Raw genomic sequence first — 17,795 nt, 5'->3', positions numbered from 1 at the left:
TGACTGTCCTGCTGCCAAATACTTTGATAACAACAGCTTCCACCCATTTAGGCTGTTTATCTCTTTTGGGTTCACAGTACATGGCATAGCATGGTGTTCCAACTGTGTAATAAAGAACTGTTTTAGTTGATTGTTTGTCCTGCATCTGTTTGCTTTGAGCTAAGTGCTTAATCTTCTGCGATTGGCATTGGTTGATTAATCCATCAACTGAGATTCCAAGCCGTCGAATACCATTTCTTCCTAGAAGGTTGAGACTTGGTATTTTGCTTACGACAAAATGTAATTGCTTCTCATGTTGATGTGAATCTAGCTTTGTTTTGACAAGACAGACTCCTAGTATGTTGATCTTGTCTTTTGTTGCAGACTCATAATGAACTTCTAAAGTTTTGAGTGCAGGGCTCCCCATTTTCCTCCAGTTGTCCAAGGATATGAAGTTGTCTCCTGCTCCAGTGTCCACTTCCAAGGTCATTGCGTGGCCTTGTAATTCAAGGTCGACATATAGCTGTGGATTAGTGTTGACGGTTTTGACGGCCTTCACTAAGTTCAGAGGCTTAGCACCTTTCTGCTTTTTACGACAGACGACTTCTAGATGTCCAGTAAGTTTACAGTAATTGCAGGTAGATTTTTTATATCTGCATTCGGTAGATTTGTGGTTAGATTTTCCACACCGGTAGCATTTCTGTTGATCTGCAGAGGTTGACGGTTTTGAAGTTGGCGTCTTCTTGTTTACCGCCTTCACATGATTTGCTGCATTATAGACTGTTTCCTTTGCCACTTTTGCCGTTTCCTCCATTTCCATAGCAATTTCGATAGCTCTAGCAAAAGTAAGGTCTTCATCTTTCAATTTGAATAGTGCTTTAAGTATTGCTTCATTCCTGACTGAGCAGATGAATCTTGTACATAAAGCTTCATCTTGTGCATCGGTAATACTTGCAAAGTCACAAGTTGCAGCATCATGTCTTGTTCTTGCTGCTAGCTGTTGAATTGTCTCTTCTGGATTTCTTTTCATATTGCTCTAGTAATGATATGTTTCTCTAACGATGAAAGTTCTAGGGTTGTATTGAGTCATCATGTAGTCCTCAAAATCTTCCATTGTCAGTTTGTTGACTTCTTTCTTGGAAGTTTGTTGATCTGACCAATCAGTTAATTGTTAGTAAATAACTTCTGATTGTTTGGTTAGAAATATCTGTGGAACTCTGTCTGCAGTAATAGAATTGGCTCTTATGAATGTCCTGAAGCGCAGTAAATAGTCTGTCCACAGCTCTGTATTTGGGTCAAAAGCATTAAAATTAGGAGTAGTTCCTCTTGCTTTTATTTCGGTCTTCTGCGTTAAAAGTTCGATCAGCCATCTATTCTCTTCTTTCTGCTGCTCCAACTGCTCTCTTTGCTGTTCCATCTGCTCCTTCTGCTGCTCAATTTGTTCTCTTCAAAGAGCCATCTGTTGAGTCAGCAGTTGAATCAGTTGCTCAGTTTGAGTAGACATTGTAGGGAAAATCTAGAGTAAAGTTGAAGTGTAGAATGTCCAGCTGAAAAGTGTCCTTGTTGCCAATTATATCCTTGTCGCCAATAATATGTTGTGTTCTCACTGTAATGTTCTTTATTCCAGTACTGAGTTTACAATGAATTAGTAAAAGACATCCCAAGTATGTATATGTATAGAGAGCTGTTGGCAAAAGTATTATCCTGGAATTATACATTAAGCAAGTAAAAGTAATCTGTAATTATTTCATAAATAACCAGCTATGTATAATGACATAGCCAATACCATTTGCCATGTAATGCACTGGCTATCCATTGTAATGTCCCAACACTTACGCATAATGATGGTGGAGTGACATGCTGGAGAACTATTGAACTAGTCTGAAAAAGGTGACAAAGGTTGTGATGAAAGAAAAATCTTCACAAAGAATTGTTTGATAGAAAGTCTAGTTTTTCTGCTTCATTTAAAAAGGACTCAGGTTTTCACTAACTTCACTATCATTTCTCATATTGTAGGTATTTGACGTCTTTCGTGTACAACTGCTTTGTTTTGCAACTTCATCGATTGTCTGACAAACCTTTCCAGAACCCTTAAACACAAAAAAGAGACTCATTGATAGTATACCCACATCATGGCTGGCTCATTGATGTCATTTGACAACATATTAATAAGACTGCCTTTTACCATATTTCTATATTCAAAATAGTCAGCGCAGAGGTTGTGCAAGCAACTGTACTTTGTTGTCAAGGCTGTGCAAGCAACTGTACATTAGTGTCAATGTGGAACTTGCTATAAAATTTCCAATTTGCTAACTACCCCTGTGAGGAAGTCTTCACAACCTAACTTACACCTATTGAGGTGTAAGTTAGGTTACATCACGAATAACACACAAAATACTCAATTCTGTGTTTGTAAAAAATCTTTGAAGTTTCTATTTACTCATCTGCACACATTGTTGTGAAATTGAATATAAATTTGAAACATTATCTTCAAATCCATATCCTCTTTTGGCTCCTAACCAACCCGCTTGCATTGATACACTGGAGTGTTCTGAATTTAGATTTGTCTACAGTATTCTCCCACAAACAGGAGATGATAATAAACGAAATAGTTTTACTACAGATCTGTAGAAACACTAACAGAGCTGTAGATTGTTCAATTGAAAATATTTTTACTGAGCTTATACTCCATGTGCCTCTCAGGTGTTTACTTGAAGGCCTGAGAGAAGACAACTCCCATAAGAAACTACACTAGCAAGTACTGCAGTAGCGGTTGATTAGCACCCGCTATGCTCGCGTATCTTGAGGCGCAGGAGCGGTCTAAGACAGAATGCTTTTTTTCACAGCCTGTAGTGAGGATTGAAGCCATGACCTGCCACTCGCAGTACGAAATGATAGCCAAGCAACTTTCCCAGCTCAGATCTATCATCATCATCTTTCAGCACTCTGTTCTTCCACTTCTGCCTTGCCTTGTACCACTTTCTAACGCTTCACCTTCCTGGTCCCTTCTCTGAACTCATCAAGTTTTTTCTTTTATGCCTCACTTGATTCACCTGCTTTTATCAAATTGTCTTTTTTCTTTTCTGATACTGTGTTTCTATCTTTATTCTACCTCACCTTTGGTTTACTTCTGAATTTAAAATCCATAACTGCCTTGTTATCTTCTCTTGAAGAAGTTCCTTTCATAAAGATATCAGTAGGCTGATGACCATTAATTGCCAGACTCTCACTGCCAGATAAGAGATGATCAGCTTAATTAACTGTGCCATTCTCACCATTAGCTTGATTGTCATTGTTTCAGTTCATCATGGTTTGTGAATACGTAGTTGATTTTCTTTCCTTAGCCTTTGGTTTTCACAAAGCCCTATATCATAAGTGGGCAACCTTTTTGGGCATAAAGCCACTTTCGGATAGTAATTTGATAAAAGGCCACCATCACCCAAGTCCTGTAACTTTTAACGGCCAGTGCAGGTAAAAGAATGTTGTTACCCTATAGGCCTATCACTGTTTCTCAAAATGTCCATGCTCATAACATGAATTTTCAGATATCACTTTAACACTAAAAAAATTTTAAAAATTTATCGAAATTGGAAGAAACTCAACTTTGTCCAGTTATTGCAATGACTGTATTACTATTATTTTCTTTGCTTTTATATAATCTTTGCTGCACTTGCAATTGCTGCACCTGAAAACTCACTGTCGCAGAGTTGCTGAATATTTTGTTATGGAAAGGAACTGTTGGAGGGGATTCCCCATGCAAAAAGAGACTTTTATTTTTCTGCAGGACAAGCACAGCTTAGCTGTTATGACTGGTTATTCCATTAATAAGGGAAGCAACCTCTATATAATGCCAGACCGACAATTGATTTTTGCAGTATTCAGATTGCAGTAAAAAATACATTCAATTTCTTTCTTTAGCCAGCAACAAAAAGGCCGCTTTGAAGCAGCAAAAAGGTTGCACGTTGCCCATGCCTGCCCTAGACCATAAAACAGTGATACATTTTTTGTCAGGTATTTTTTGTGAGCTTTCAGTCTTACCAAAAAACTATTCCATAAAGTAATGGAAGTCCAGTTCAGTGACTGGCACCAAACTTTTGCTGTATATAAAAATACTAGCTGTGCCACACGGCGTTGCCCGTGGAATAGAAGAGTCTTCGGACAGAAAATTGATTTGTATTTAACATATAACAACATTTGCCGTACTAACTTTCAAACTACATATCATGAGAAAAGTTTTTTGTCTTATAAACAATGGGAAGTAGTGAGAGTTTTGCTATTAGCCAGTTTAATAATGTGAGCGAATAGCTTCTCGTAACGTTATGCTATGACCCGCGTAAAGCAGTTAGGTTTTGCTCTGATACATTGCCTTATATTGGCAGGTCAGCAACTCGACTTCCGTAGTCATGTGGTCAAAGCGTCAGACTGGTGAACAGCTTGGTCCGAGATAGAATCCTCTTCGGTATGGAATATTTATTCCAAGATTTTAAGATCTATAGCCAGATTTCCTAATAACTTTGAGAAATATATATATAGATACAGACAGTATTATTATCATTACTAAGACTAGAAATTCCCCTTTCATGCAGCCCACGACTAAAGTGATATTGGAAAAAAAGAAAGGGTACTGATGCTTGAGAAATGCAGTATTAGCAATCAAATAGGATAACTGCAATGGTAGCTGTAATGTACTGGGTGTGGGTGTCATTATATACAACAAATAGCAATATAAAAGGAAAAGATTATATGTTTATATCTCTCCTCCTGCAAAAAGAGAAATGCAATATTGGCCAATATTAGAAGTAAAATGCGCTGATATTATTAGAATAAGCAATATTATTAATATAGTAATAATATAAAACCAATGCACAATTTTGTTTACATTTCAAAACGTCTTAGCTATCAATATCACGAAGTTGTGATATTTATATCGATTTTTAGAAAATCTGTACTACGTAGTCATTGTTCTGTAGTCATCCAAACTTATAATTAATTATTGTAATAATCTCATAAGAAAATAAAAAAATTGAAATTGGCAAAAATGAAACGATTTCTGTACACTCCTATGTTAATTGCCGAAACCTTCGGCAATTCGACAATGCTATAGACTGGTGAAAAGTGCACGTTATTTTTTCGCGAAATGCGCACGATTTGATCGTTCTATTATCTGTCGACTGCCGTTTCAATTTCTGGTTTTAACTTTTATTAAACCAAGCTTATCAAGTGTTTTGTGACAATTTTTGTCTTAATAAATCTGTCTATTTGTGTATAATCCAATCAGATGGGTAAGTTTTAAGAGAATTTCGATAATTTACAAAGACTTGGTAACATATTTAAATAGGCCTATATGTGTTTTGTATCGTTATTATACTTTAACTAATCTACAAAACGATGGTTAAATTTGTTGATGAAATTTTCAAACAAGGGTTCATTGTTGATGAATAATTTTCGTAAGTTGTGTGCACATGCATTTATCATAAAAACTCCCTAACTTCGCATCCGCTCGTTTGGTCGTGGGATCATTCTTACTGTAAATACTTGTTATTTCTCTTATATAACTTACTAATTTACAAAATCATATTTGGTACTTATTGGCAAAAATAAGTTATATAATGGCGGGTGCAATAGTTCCTGTTAAAAATTAGCTTCGCTATAACATGGCTGAAGTTGTCTAGCAATTTGTTATGATGAGATGATAACTCTACCTGTGTTAAATTAGCTCTCTGTACTCACATGCACATGTATGTACATGCATGTGTAGATGTTATCACGGAAAGCCAATCATTAGCAAAAAATGTGCATTTGTAAGCAGATGGACAAATCAAATTTAGTTGAACTGTTTTGCCAAGACCAAAACATCTCTAAATTGAACATTATCTTATTTGTTTTTAGACTTAGTTTTAAAAATGAATTTATAAAAGAATTTAGGTAATAAAGGTGTTTTTGTGGCTTGTTACTAGGCAAATTTGCCAGCCATAGATTAGAATTGTTAAATCTATAGAACTTTGGCTTGAACAAGCGCTCGAGCAGATACAATGTTATCTTCTTTTTCTTTTTTTATTGATGTACTAAAAAGACCAGATGACTCTTTTTATTGCACTGTTAAACCCTATATATTTACACTGAATTCTTGTTAACGGGTTAACAGAACTGGTTCAGTGAACGAGAAGTAAATGTATCAAAAACAGTTGTACCAAAAAATACTAAACTATTGATTATTTGCTCGTTTACTGTTGAAAATGTTAAAAAGAAGAGTAAACAACTCTTAATATCAAACTACTAAATGTATAATTATTCTGTTTTAAGTCGTTATACATTCTTTTGGAATGTATAACATCTTCAGCAATTTACTGCACAGTAAACAAGTACCAAATCAGCGAGCAAATCTACAACACATGTCATCAAGAAGGGCAAATCTACAACACGTTTCATCAAGATGGGCAAATCCCCAACACATGTCATCAAGAAGGGCAAATCTACAACACATGTCATCAAGAAGAGCAAATCTACAACACATGTCATCAAGAAGGGCAAATCTACAACACGTGTCATCAAGAAGGGCAAATCTACAACACGTGTCATCAAGAAGAGCAAATCTACAACACATGTCATCAAGAAGGGCAAATCTACAACACATGTCATCAAGAAGGGCAAATCTACAACACATGTCATCAAGAAGGGCAAATTTACAACACGTGTCATCAAGAAGAGCAAATCTACAACACATGTCATCAAGAAGGGCAAATCTACAACACATGTCATCAAGAAGGGCAAATCTACAACACATGTCATCAAGAAGAGCAAATCTATAACACATGTCATCAAGAAGGGCAAATCTACAACACGTGTCATCAAGAAGGGCAAATCTACAACACGTGTCATCAAGAAGGGCAAATCTACAACACGTGTCATCAAGAAGGGCAAATCTACAACACGTGTCATCAAGAAGGGCAAATCTACAACACGTGTCATCAAGAAGGGCAAATCTACAACACGTGTCATCAAGAAGGGCAAATCTACAACACGTGTCATCAAGAAGGGCAAAATAAGATGCCGGGTTTAAATTTATTCAATTTAATTTAAATGTTGTGAACATAACTCTGAAGACCAATTGAACTGCTGCAGCCAATTTTTGCATCAACGAAAAGCGACCCATCAAATGGAATCAAGTGTTGGAGTGTCACATGATTTAAAATTTAAATCATATGACACTTTTCAAAATTTAAGTAAACTTATTTGCATTTTAATGCAAATAGCTGAGCGACTATGGATAGCGATTTGTACGATTCGTTCGTATTGTCTGAGATCCTGAGTTCCCGATAACGACTCAGTAGTATGCAAAAAATCTAATTTCAAGCGTTTGACATATTTACCGATTTTGTAGACCCTGGCTAATGGTTGGTCCAAACAAAGCCTAATAACTTGTCACGTACTCTCATTAAACTCGTTAAGCGGATCGCTGTCATCATTGGCCAAACATCCAATCTCTTGCTACTAATATAAAAAATGTAGCAATTTTTTACAAATTAGTTTATTAGCAACTGAGGCGCAGATAATATATCATGAATGACAGGTATGCTACATACTGACAATTGAGAACCTTCCTTTGTCACGGGTGTGACAGTCGCCCTTCCTCATCTTTATGCAGCTCACAAAGATTAAGCTGCGATATGCACCTTGGCTGCTCCATGTATGTAGCTATTGCCAAGAACAACATCGATATCAAGTACATCAACAGATTGGGACACCTTCTCCTTAAGTCACTCAGGATTTCCTTATATTTAGTGCTTTTTGATCTTTTAATAATTGTTTTGTGTTCCTTCCCAATAACATCACGATCTGACAAAAGTTCACATAGCTTTTCAGCTAACATGCCTGCCAATGTTTTCCATATTCATGGGAAAATGTCCAATAACAAGGTTGCCTCTCTAAATTTTTTATAAGCTACTCATAGCTGACAAAAGATCGAGTATAGTTTCATGTAGGGAGCGATGATTTTGAGAAAACTTGGCAAAATATTAACATCACAGCTCATTTTCTTTTGAGTGCTATTTCTAGTCAAGTCACATTTGAGTAGATGAGCAGTTATTGTACTTGAGCATCTTGACATGACTTGAGCGAATCATCTTGACAGACATTATTAATAGCTTAAAGAGTCTAAATGAAAAGCAGCTAATGAGCTCTACCACGACACCATAATATACAATACTATAATGTAATATACTATAATATAATAGGCCTATACTATAATATAATATACAAGTCATTTCATTTGAACAGAATGAATATTTAATTGATTAAATCTTGAATAGATAATGAATTAATGATAATTATTAATAGTTAATTGATTTTTTGCAATGTATAAATAAATATGGTATTTTATGATAATGGCTCATATTTTTATTATTTTCAAGCATTTAGGGTTTTTAGCTATACAATAAATGTGTTTTTGATACCGTATAGCATAGAGTTTGGAATCTGTCAACACAATTTATTTTTTACGAATAAATAGCATTTGCGCATTATAATATAAAAAGGTTTTGAGAAAATATCTGATATATCTAATGCTCTCATCATTAGTGTCACATGAGTGAACCTGAATGGTTGACTGATTGATTGGTTCCATAATGGCGTCTCGTCTCGTAAGGCGTCTCATTTCTGATAAACTGATAACTCGTTGTTTTCTATAAATGTAACCACGGAGGCATGCTGGTTTCTAGCAAACAGACCAGCTATCATGTAAGGCAGTAACTAAATGCAGTTAGTACCAAGTTTCAAATTTAGGTGAGCAATGTTAGAAAAATTATACGCCGCAACATTTTTAGGTTTCTTAGCAATTTATAACAAAAAATACACAAATTTTCCATCCATACCATCGAATTTTGAATTTACTGAAATACTCTCATTTTGATATTAATATGCCACTCATTTTGACATGCACTGTTGTCAATGCTAGGTGTAATGGTGTTCGGCTCCCAGAATAACTGGGGGGGGGGGGAGAAACACCCCAAGCTTTACCTGTAAACAAGTAAAGCTATTAGCTAGATAGCTATTAGGCATGCAGGACTGGCCTTGTCTATCAAGGCCTTGCTTGTTATTCCTAAAACGTAAAGCAAAAAATCTTTATGCACTCGGCCAGGAATGTTTTGCCAATCTTATCTCATCATAAAATCATCACTAACCATGCTTTTCATGTGCAAACAATTTATAACATGTTGTGATTAACCTGATCCTAATCGTAACCTAATTTTGTAAGAGAGTGTTTTTAACCGGTTGGGGGCTGTCTAAGGCAAAGTGTGTGCCGATTCAACTTTTCGCAGACTACCTGCTAGTGCGGTTGCGTGCATTAGGCACTTCCATGAGAGCCAGCTTTATTTAAATAAATTTGGAACAACTACAAGATTAAGGGTAAAAATTTATTTAATTTACTTGTAATACTTATTTAATTTATAAATAATTTTAAATAAATATTAATAACAAATATACTTGTTTTATCCTATAAATTAATAAATACAATAATTAGAAGTATTTAGTACTGTACATGAGTACAAAGCAATGATTTAATATGATTGGGTGACAATGAGACTCAGGCTGAGTTTCATACATTTGATTTTAACCTGATTCACTTGAAATAACGACTAACTGAGTAAAAGTTAGTCAGGGAATTTAAATTTTCTGTTCGGTCTGGATTGTCAGAAATGCCCTAATTGTTCATAAAATACATGACTAATATAATCATGAAAATTGGATTGCATTACTATTTTATATTCATGCTACCATTACTAATATAGGCCTAGGCTTTACAGATCGCTTGATTAGCCTATACTTACAATCAGGTATAACTATTTAACTATGTGTAGTGTTAGTGTGTTGGTGATGGTGGTAGATAGCGGTTATGGTGATAGTGCTTGTGGTAGTGGTGGTGACACTGTAGGTAATGGTTTAGAAGCAATTCAAACATATTAACTATAGTGGTATTTATTTGTAATTTTTTGATAGGATGCATGGCATTGGACCAAGAATCTGGCCAAAAATCTGACTAGAGCATGTATGCGCAAAGATCACAAAGAGTTGCTCCCTTGGATAAAGGAAATAAAGAACCATGTGTGGTATTCTGCGGTTCAATGTAAAGGCAATGTTGAGCTATTGGTTGAGATGGTATTTAGCCTAAGATACCATGTCACTAATATTCATAGGAGCTTTCCAGGACACGACAAATTCATCCATTGCTCTCATTAACCAATTGATCCGTGAGTGATAAAAAAATATTTTATTTACACCCAATGTTGGCACGAAAGCTCTATGTTGAATCTAATAATATATTCAGAAATAACAAAGCACAGGCAAATGTGTAATATAATATTTTATATTTCACTTACAGTGTCTTTGGTTTGTGATATAAGAAGATGTAGTCATTTATTGCATAATACTAAACAGAGATTGTACAAATGATAAATATTCTGCAGCTGGTTGATAATTGAATAAACAAAAACTTTGCAGACTTATAATATATTGAAAAATAACAATGAATAATTTGATATGTTTACAGAGAAATGGAAAGGTGAAATGGTTAATTCCAGAAAGTGCAGGGCACAAAGTCCTTTGCGATGCGTTAGGGCAAGCGAGACTGCTAAACACATTGAACCATGGTCAACACACTGGTGCTTTAGAAAACCTCCACAGCCTGATATTAAGTTATGCACCAAAGCGAATAGACTTTGATCTCCCAGGATATTTTACGAGATTCAAACTAGCAGTGATAGATTACGACTCGAATGTGAGAAGAGAAGTTCTGACTGGTAAGCTGTATCTACAGTAAAATTATGGATTATACTACTCTTCAGCAAGGATACCACTTTTACAGCTTGAACAACATTAAAGATAAATTTAGGCAGAAATTGTCATAACAAAATTGATAACTGGCATAAAATTTTAATTATTATAAATTATTTATTAAAGATAGCGACGGGGAACTGAAGATGAGGGTATATTACTTTAAAGAAGCTAAAGGCTTTCGCACAAGAAATGTATATGCTGAAAAGACGTTTGAATTTCGAAGAGAGCTTTTAAAGATTATCTGTAAGAAATCTATGGGATCAACTCCAAAAGTACCTGCAGTAAGTCATACCTAAACTGCAATGTAATAAAAGCACATTTTTGCGCCAAGATGTTGGTTCAATTAGTCACTGTCATACAGTCTGTAGAATAATGCATGAACATACAGTCACCATGCAGTCTTAAGTTACCCTGTACTGTGCGACATTCTGAAATTCGTATGATGATGGTGTAACACACAAAAAATTTCAACCGGTTTGGTATACTTTTAGTTGCTCTGCATGTAATGTAGATAATAGTTATATTGTGAATAAATATAACTAGAAATTTCACTGTCATACAGCCCACGACCAAAGTGATATTGGAAAAAAGAAAGGGTACTGATGGTTGAGAAATGCAATATTAGCAGTCAAATGGCACTGCAGTGCAATAGGATAACTGCAATGGTAGCTGTAATGTACTGGGTGTGGGTGTTATTATATACAACAAACAGCAATAATGAACGGAAAAGATGTTTATATTTTCCCCCTGCAATAGGAGAAATGCAATATTGGCCAATATTAGAAGTAAAATGCACTGATATTCTTAGAATAATCAATTTTATTAATATAGTAATACTAGAAAACCAATACACAATTTTGCTTTACATTTCAAAACGTCATAGGTAGCAATATCGAGAAGTTATGGTATTTATATAGGTTTTTAGAAAATTTATTTAAAAAGTGTTTGGTCATGACAAACAACAACAATGAAAGGAAAATATTACATGTTTATATCTCTCCCTTGCAATAGGAGAAATGCAATGTTGGCCAATATTATAAGTAAAATGCACTGATATTATTAAAATAACCAATATTGTTAATATAGTAATACAGCAATAATAGAAAACCTATGAGCGTTCACGCGTCTCGAAGATTTCTGCAAACTGCAGCAAAATAAAAGCTGTTATAAAAGTGTTATAAAGCTGTAGGCCTAATTTACTGTAATGTATGTAATTCAACAACAATAAAGAAATATGTTTATTATAACTCTGAAATGCAAAATTAGAAGTAAAATGGCAAGCTACTGTGTACTATACACAGTTTGAAAGTTGGTTGCGTTGAATGTAGAATGGTTTTGATAAGCGATCTTTAACAGAAAGCGAGTAGGAGCATTCACGCGTATAAAACTGTAGCAAAATAAAAAATGTTCTCGTCAAGAAGGGGCGTTGTAGTTCAGCCCTAGCTTGTACATAAGTTGTAAAGAATTTCGGTTAACGTTTTAAATAATGAAACCTTCGGTGATTGGACAAAAACACAGGCTGATAAACTGTGTACCACAATTTCGTACCTGTAAATCGGTCTACGCCTCAAACAGTCTACGTTTATTACAGAAACCTTCGAATAAATTCGATTACAAGTAAAAAATGCCATAGACTGATGAAATGAGCACGGTTTTCTCATGAAATGCGCACTGCTAAATAGTTCTACTATCTGTCGCACGGCTTTATTGGCGTTTCAATTTTCGGTCTTAACTTTTATTAAACCGAGCTTTTCAAGCGTTTTGTAGCAATTTTCGTCCAAATTAATCTGTCTATTTGTGTATAATCCGATCAGATGGGTAAGTTTAAAGATAATACCGACGGTTTACAAAGACTCGGTAACATATTCAACATTGGTTTAAATGTGTTTTGTATCGTTATTATTCTTGAACGACTTTACAAAACGATGCTTAAATTTGTTGATGAAATTTCTTGACGAGGGTTCGTCTCATTGTTGATGAATAATTTTCGTAAGTTGTGTGCACATGCATTTATCATAAAAACTCCCACACTTCGCTCCGCTCGTTTGCTCGTGGGAATATATGAATTGTAGGACAGAGCAGCTCCACTTTCAAAACATCTTACACCAACAGATGGTAGAAAGCAATAGAAATGCACAGGTCAAGATTGACATAAAAGTTATACCCAATCCTTAGTTTTATATGAGGTATATTTTTGATAAAATTAATATAACAGGCTATTCAAAGTATAAATATTATACTGTTCTTTGTATAACATGATTTAGATTTATGTAAAGTAAGCTGTTAGATGTGGTGTTTTTATGTTATGGCGCAAGTCAAATGATTGAAATATAATTATTCATCAAACCATACATTATCACCCCACGACCAAGCCCAAGCGAAGCGATTGTTTGAGAGATTTATGATAAATGCATATGTGCACACAACTCACGAAAATTATTCATTAACACCATTGCAAACCCTTGTACCGAAATCTCATCAACAAAATTAACCATTTTTCAATGGAGTCGTTTAAGTATAATAACGATACAAAACACATGTAAACCTATTTGAATATGTTACCAAGTCTTTGAAATTTGTAGGCACTATCCTAAATCTTTCCCATCTGACCAGATTATACATAAATAGACAGATTAATTTGGCCTAAAATCGCAATAAAAACTTGACAAGCCTTTTTTAATCAAAATTAAGACCGGCCAACAAAATGTCGATAAGGTCGTGCGACAGAGAGTAGTACCATTAAGTCGTGCGCATTTCACGAGAAAAATATGCACATTTCACCAGTCTATGGCATTGTTCAATTGCTGAAGGTTTCTGTAATTAACGTAGAAGTACTGAAAAGTAATCGTTTCTTTTTTGCCGATTCTACCGGACTCTGACATTTTGGACACTTATAATGAGTACTTTGGTATTCCAACTGATGTCCAAAGCAGTGAAAGTAAAGGAAATGACGATGATATTTTTCTAACGATTCTTATAAGATTATTACAATATTTAATTGTAAGAATAATCATTCGATTTTATAAGATTATTATGAGATTTAGTTATAAGAATAATCATTCGAATTTACAAGATCAAAGTATATAGTGATCGATGGGGTGCAATAAATTACTGTTATAATTTTTTTAAAGATTTTGTTGATGATACTGCGGCTGTGCCCAATGTCGCGGTACTGCCAAGCCATTTTTAATATCTGCAAAATTAAGTAATAGGCCTACATTTTTTTATAGATATACATCTATTTCTATGACAACCAGCTGAAATCTGTTTAAATTTTTAAATTCAGCATAATTTTTTAGATATAAACACAGAAATCTAGATAAATATCACTTCTTGATATTGGTTGCTATGACCAATGATACACAGCCCCCCAGCCTGTGTATATTACACAACAGCTTGCCATTTTACCTCTAATATTGCATTTCTCCTATTGCAGGGGAGAGATATAAACATATAATCTTTTCCTTTCATTATTGCTGTTTGTTGTACATATTCACTATGTTTCCATGGTGCACAGAACTGCGATGCAGCTCCTCCGAAGTCGAGGGGATTGTACGTTTCCATGCTGCGCAGTGGTTTTCAGCAAACTAGCCAGGGAAGAGAAATTGTATAAACCGAATCGCCTGATGGAGAAATTGAATCGATCATGGATACCGAACGTCAGAAACGGTCTTTTTATGCTTCTGTCATCATTATACTTTCATTTACAATACACATTCACAAGGTTTTACAAACCTTAACACAATTTTTACTAAGTAATATATTTTAAATTTTTAATAAGTATATTTTAAGTAATATATTATTTAAACGTTAATTTAGGACTTGCCACTTTTTTTCGAAAAGTGTTGGCATCAATAACAAAGTTTAGGAAAGTAATCACCTCATCATCCTCGTGGGTGCAGACCATAATTAAATTTAGGTGAAAGAAGATCGGAAGAATAGAAAAAACAAAATGAACGGGATAACATTTGTACTAGTTTATGGCTCTCGAAGAATCCGTCTCCACGGCATGAGAGCTATGCGCAGCCACTGCGCAATCGCTGTTTCCTTGCTGCAAATTTGTACTGGCTTCACACTGATCAGTGCGCAGTGATTTCAGTGCGAAGACGCCGTTTCCATGATTCGGAGAGGGCGCAACTCCGAAGCACTGCGTATCATGGAAACATTGTGAATAACACCCAGTACATTACAGCTACCATTGCAGCTACCATTGCAGTTCTCCTATTGCACTGCAGTTCCATTTGACTGCTAATATTGCATTTCTCAACCAGCAGTACTTTTTTTCCATTATCACTTTGGTTGTGGGCTGTATGACAGGGGAATTTCTAGTTGTATTATTTTGTTAAAATCACTTATTCACTGTACAAGACATGAACATCAGCTAAGTAAAGATGCTCTCAGATTCAGTTAAAATATTTCTGAAAACTATATTTTTCTCAACTCACAACTGAACTTACATTAATTTCCTTCATCCATAATAAAAAGCTCCGCTTCATCTGAGTCATTCTGATCATCTTCTGATTCTACATTTTTGAAGCCTACATAACTCCCATTTGGATCAGGCAACATTATGTAGGAAAAATGCATGAAGGAAGAACTTTTCGGGTTTTTCTTCCAAGGTACCCATAGACGAGCAAGGAGTAGTTGTTTTAACAGTGAGTCTTTTAGCCTTTGCATTGTGATCGTAATAAAATAATGATAGAAATAAATTATAGTTGAAATTTTTTAGCGATACGTATTAGCGATGATGATCATAGAACGTGTTCTATATGTGCACTTGTTTTCGGGTTGTCACATTTGCTGGGGACGTGCGGTCTCCATCACATTAGATAATCGCGAATCTCGTGATTGGATGATTGATTGAGAATCAGTGTTCCCAGTGGCGAGTCCGTTTTACACTCATTTTCGCAATAGCGTTATCTATACGATTTTTGCAAAATTTGCAGTTGAAAAAAGACTCCGTACTCAGTTATATGTGAATGCAGGGGCATTTTTTGTTTTTAAAGTATTATTCTGAGTATTTATCTGTTGTAAAGAATAATTTATATTTTGTTAAACGCAGTAAATTGCAGAAAACAAATAGGGTAAAAGTTGGCCTTCATCAGTCAATTGCGTTCGGTTTCCCTTTAAGAATGAATTTGTTTCAACTTCCTTTACGGTATTTTTATGTAATAAAATATATAACCAGCAGTAGCTGTGAAACAGGTATTTATCTACATTCATCCTATTCGTTAAAAATAAGATTACTAACCTAGAAACTTTGGCTATTCCGACCCTATTGCAATCACAGCTTGTTTTTTACTTGGAGAGTGCAGGTAAAGTTCAAAGGCACTCGGTGCAGTTGTTGATCAATGTTGCTGCCCGACCTTGTTTTTGTGTTATGAGGTCATGTGTACTCTGGAAACTTGCCGATCCGTCAGGCCACGTGTACTTTTACACATTGCCGGCAAGGAAATGTCTTTGCCAAGAGAATGTCTATGCCACGAGTTCAGTGTAAAAGGATTTTATGTGTCTTTGTTCTTTCCACCATTCATCGCCCTGAATTGTATTTATATGAACTATATATATAGCTAGATGCACGTACAGATCTACTAGGTTGAGCATGTCATGAATCAATCTCTTATCCTCAATTGTTGCAACATCCATTTCCAGTGTCTCATTTTCTAGGCAGGAGGATAAAGCAAGATTAGATACCATCTGTAGAGTCATGGTTCTACTTAAGCCTGGTTCCCATATATGCCGCAAGCACCAGCGGCAGCACCACAGGGCTATCAGCGGTGAAATGTGAACCTACGTGCCGAGTACCGCCTAGTATCGCAGAGTACTGCAGGTAGTCAACTCATGAGTTCAGCGCTGTTCAACATTCGCGAAAAGCCGCAAGCAAAACTTCCCAAAATGTACTGTACAGGTGAAGATCAGCACGTTTGAGATGGTATCACTAGCGGCCATTTTTATGTGATCAGCCTAGCGCCGCAAGTGTTTTGCTGTGCGAGATTACCGCCAGGGTCCCGTGTTCCATATGGGAATCAGGCTTGAGAGAACTAAGAACATGGGATTTACTTTGATTACAGAGGCTCCACTTCATGCGCTATTTGAGAAAAAGCATAACCTGACTCACTATCAGTTTCTGTTATATGGCTGGTACTACCTGAGAACGACGCAGAACAATTTTCTGGCGAGTGCCCAAATGGACTAATCTCAAGAAAGAAAGGTTGTGCACATTTTGCTCTTTAGACAGTAAAACGCTATTGTCAGCAATATTTACATTTTATTTGTTGAAATGGAGGATTTCTGATCACTAAGCAAATCGAAACAACAAGTAGCCTTGTATCATTGAACTTGTTCTCTCAGCAGTTAGAACTGGCTATTACAATGTAAGATTATCCTGTTTGGTAGCTCATGCAAAGATCTGCCAGTTGGCACACTTCGAATAGTTCCTTGTAATAATGATTAATACCTTCTTACAACTCATTAGATTTGTTTGGAAATTCAGTAGGAATATTATGAGACATTGCCATAATGTAACTGTTACTAGTATGTATTTCTGCACCCAATTTTTGGCAATTGTCTACTCTTTTTCTATTAGCCATGCGCTTGTCATTTTCAAACTAATGCAAATATTCTCTGGGTCTCTTTCCTGGCAAAGAGTAAATACTGCAGCACTTCAATTAGTTATCACGTTTAGTGGCCATAGTGGCTGCAGACTACCATTACCATGGGCCATAAAAAGTACATGTATATGCTGATACACTAGCATGCTACAGGCTTAACTCTTGTCTCTTCGCAATATAAGATATGGAACTTCACAAATTACCTGGTCACAAAAGTTCACAATCTGAGATGAACGGACACTTTTTCTGCTAGAAAATCATGCGCTTACCCTTTGTATATCTCGTAGGGGCGAGTTTTAACAGCTTACATTACTTGCTGCTTTATTGTCTTCCTCACCATTATTAATATTATTATTATTATTATTATTAATA

The 17,795-nt window shown here is 35.5% G+C and overlaps 1 protein-coding gene across 1 annotated transcript; it reads left to right on the top strand.

Annotated features, from left to right (window-relative positions):
- The first annotated feature begins 6,412 nt into the window (after positions 1-6,412).
- LOC137385802 (myomodulin neuropeptides 1-like) lies at positions 6,413-7,039 on the top strand. The gene has a single exon (XM_068072366.1). It carries the CDS (start codon positions 6,413-6,415, stop codon positions 7,037-7,039), a length of 627 nt encoding a protein of 208 aa, XP_067928467.1.
- The last annotated feature ends 10,756 nt before the right edge of the window (positions 7,040-17,795 follow it).

This window comes from Watersipora subatra, chromosome 1 (genome assembly GCF_963576615.1).
Source record: "Watersipora subatra chromosome 1, tzWatSuba1.1, whole genome shotgun sequence".
Lineage (NCBI taxonomy): Eukaryota > Metazoa > Bryozoa > Gymnolaemata > Cheilostomatida > Watersiporidae > Watersipora > Watersipora subatra.
This window is presented reverse-complemented; position numbering and strand designations above follow the sequence as displayed.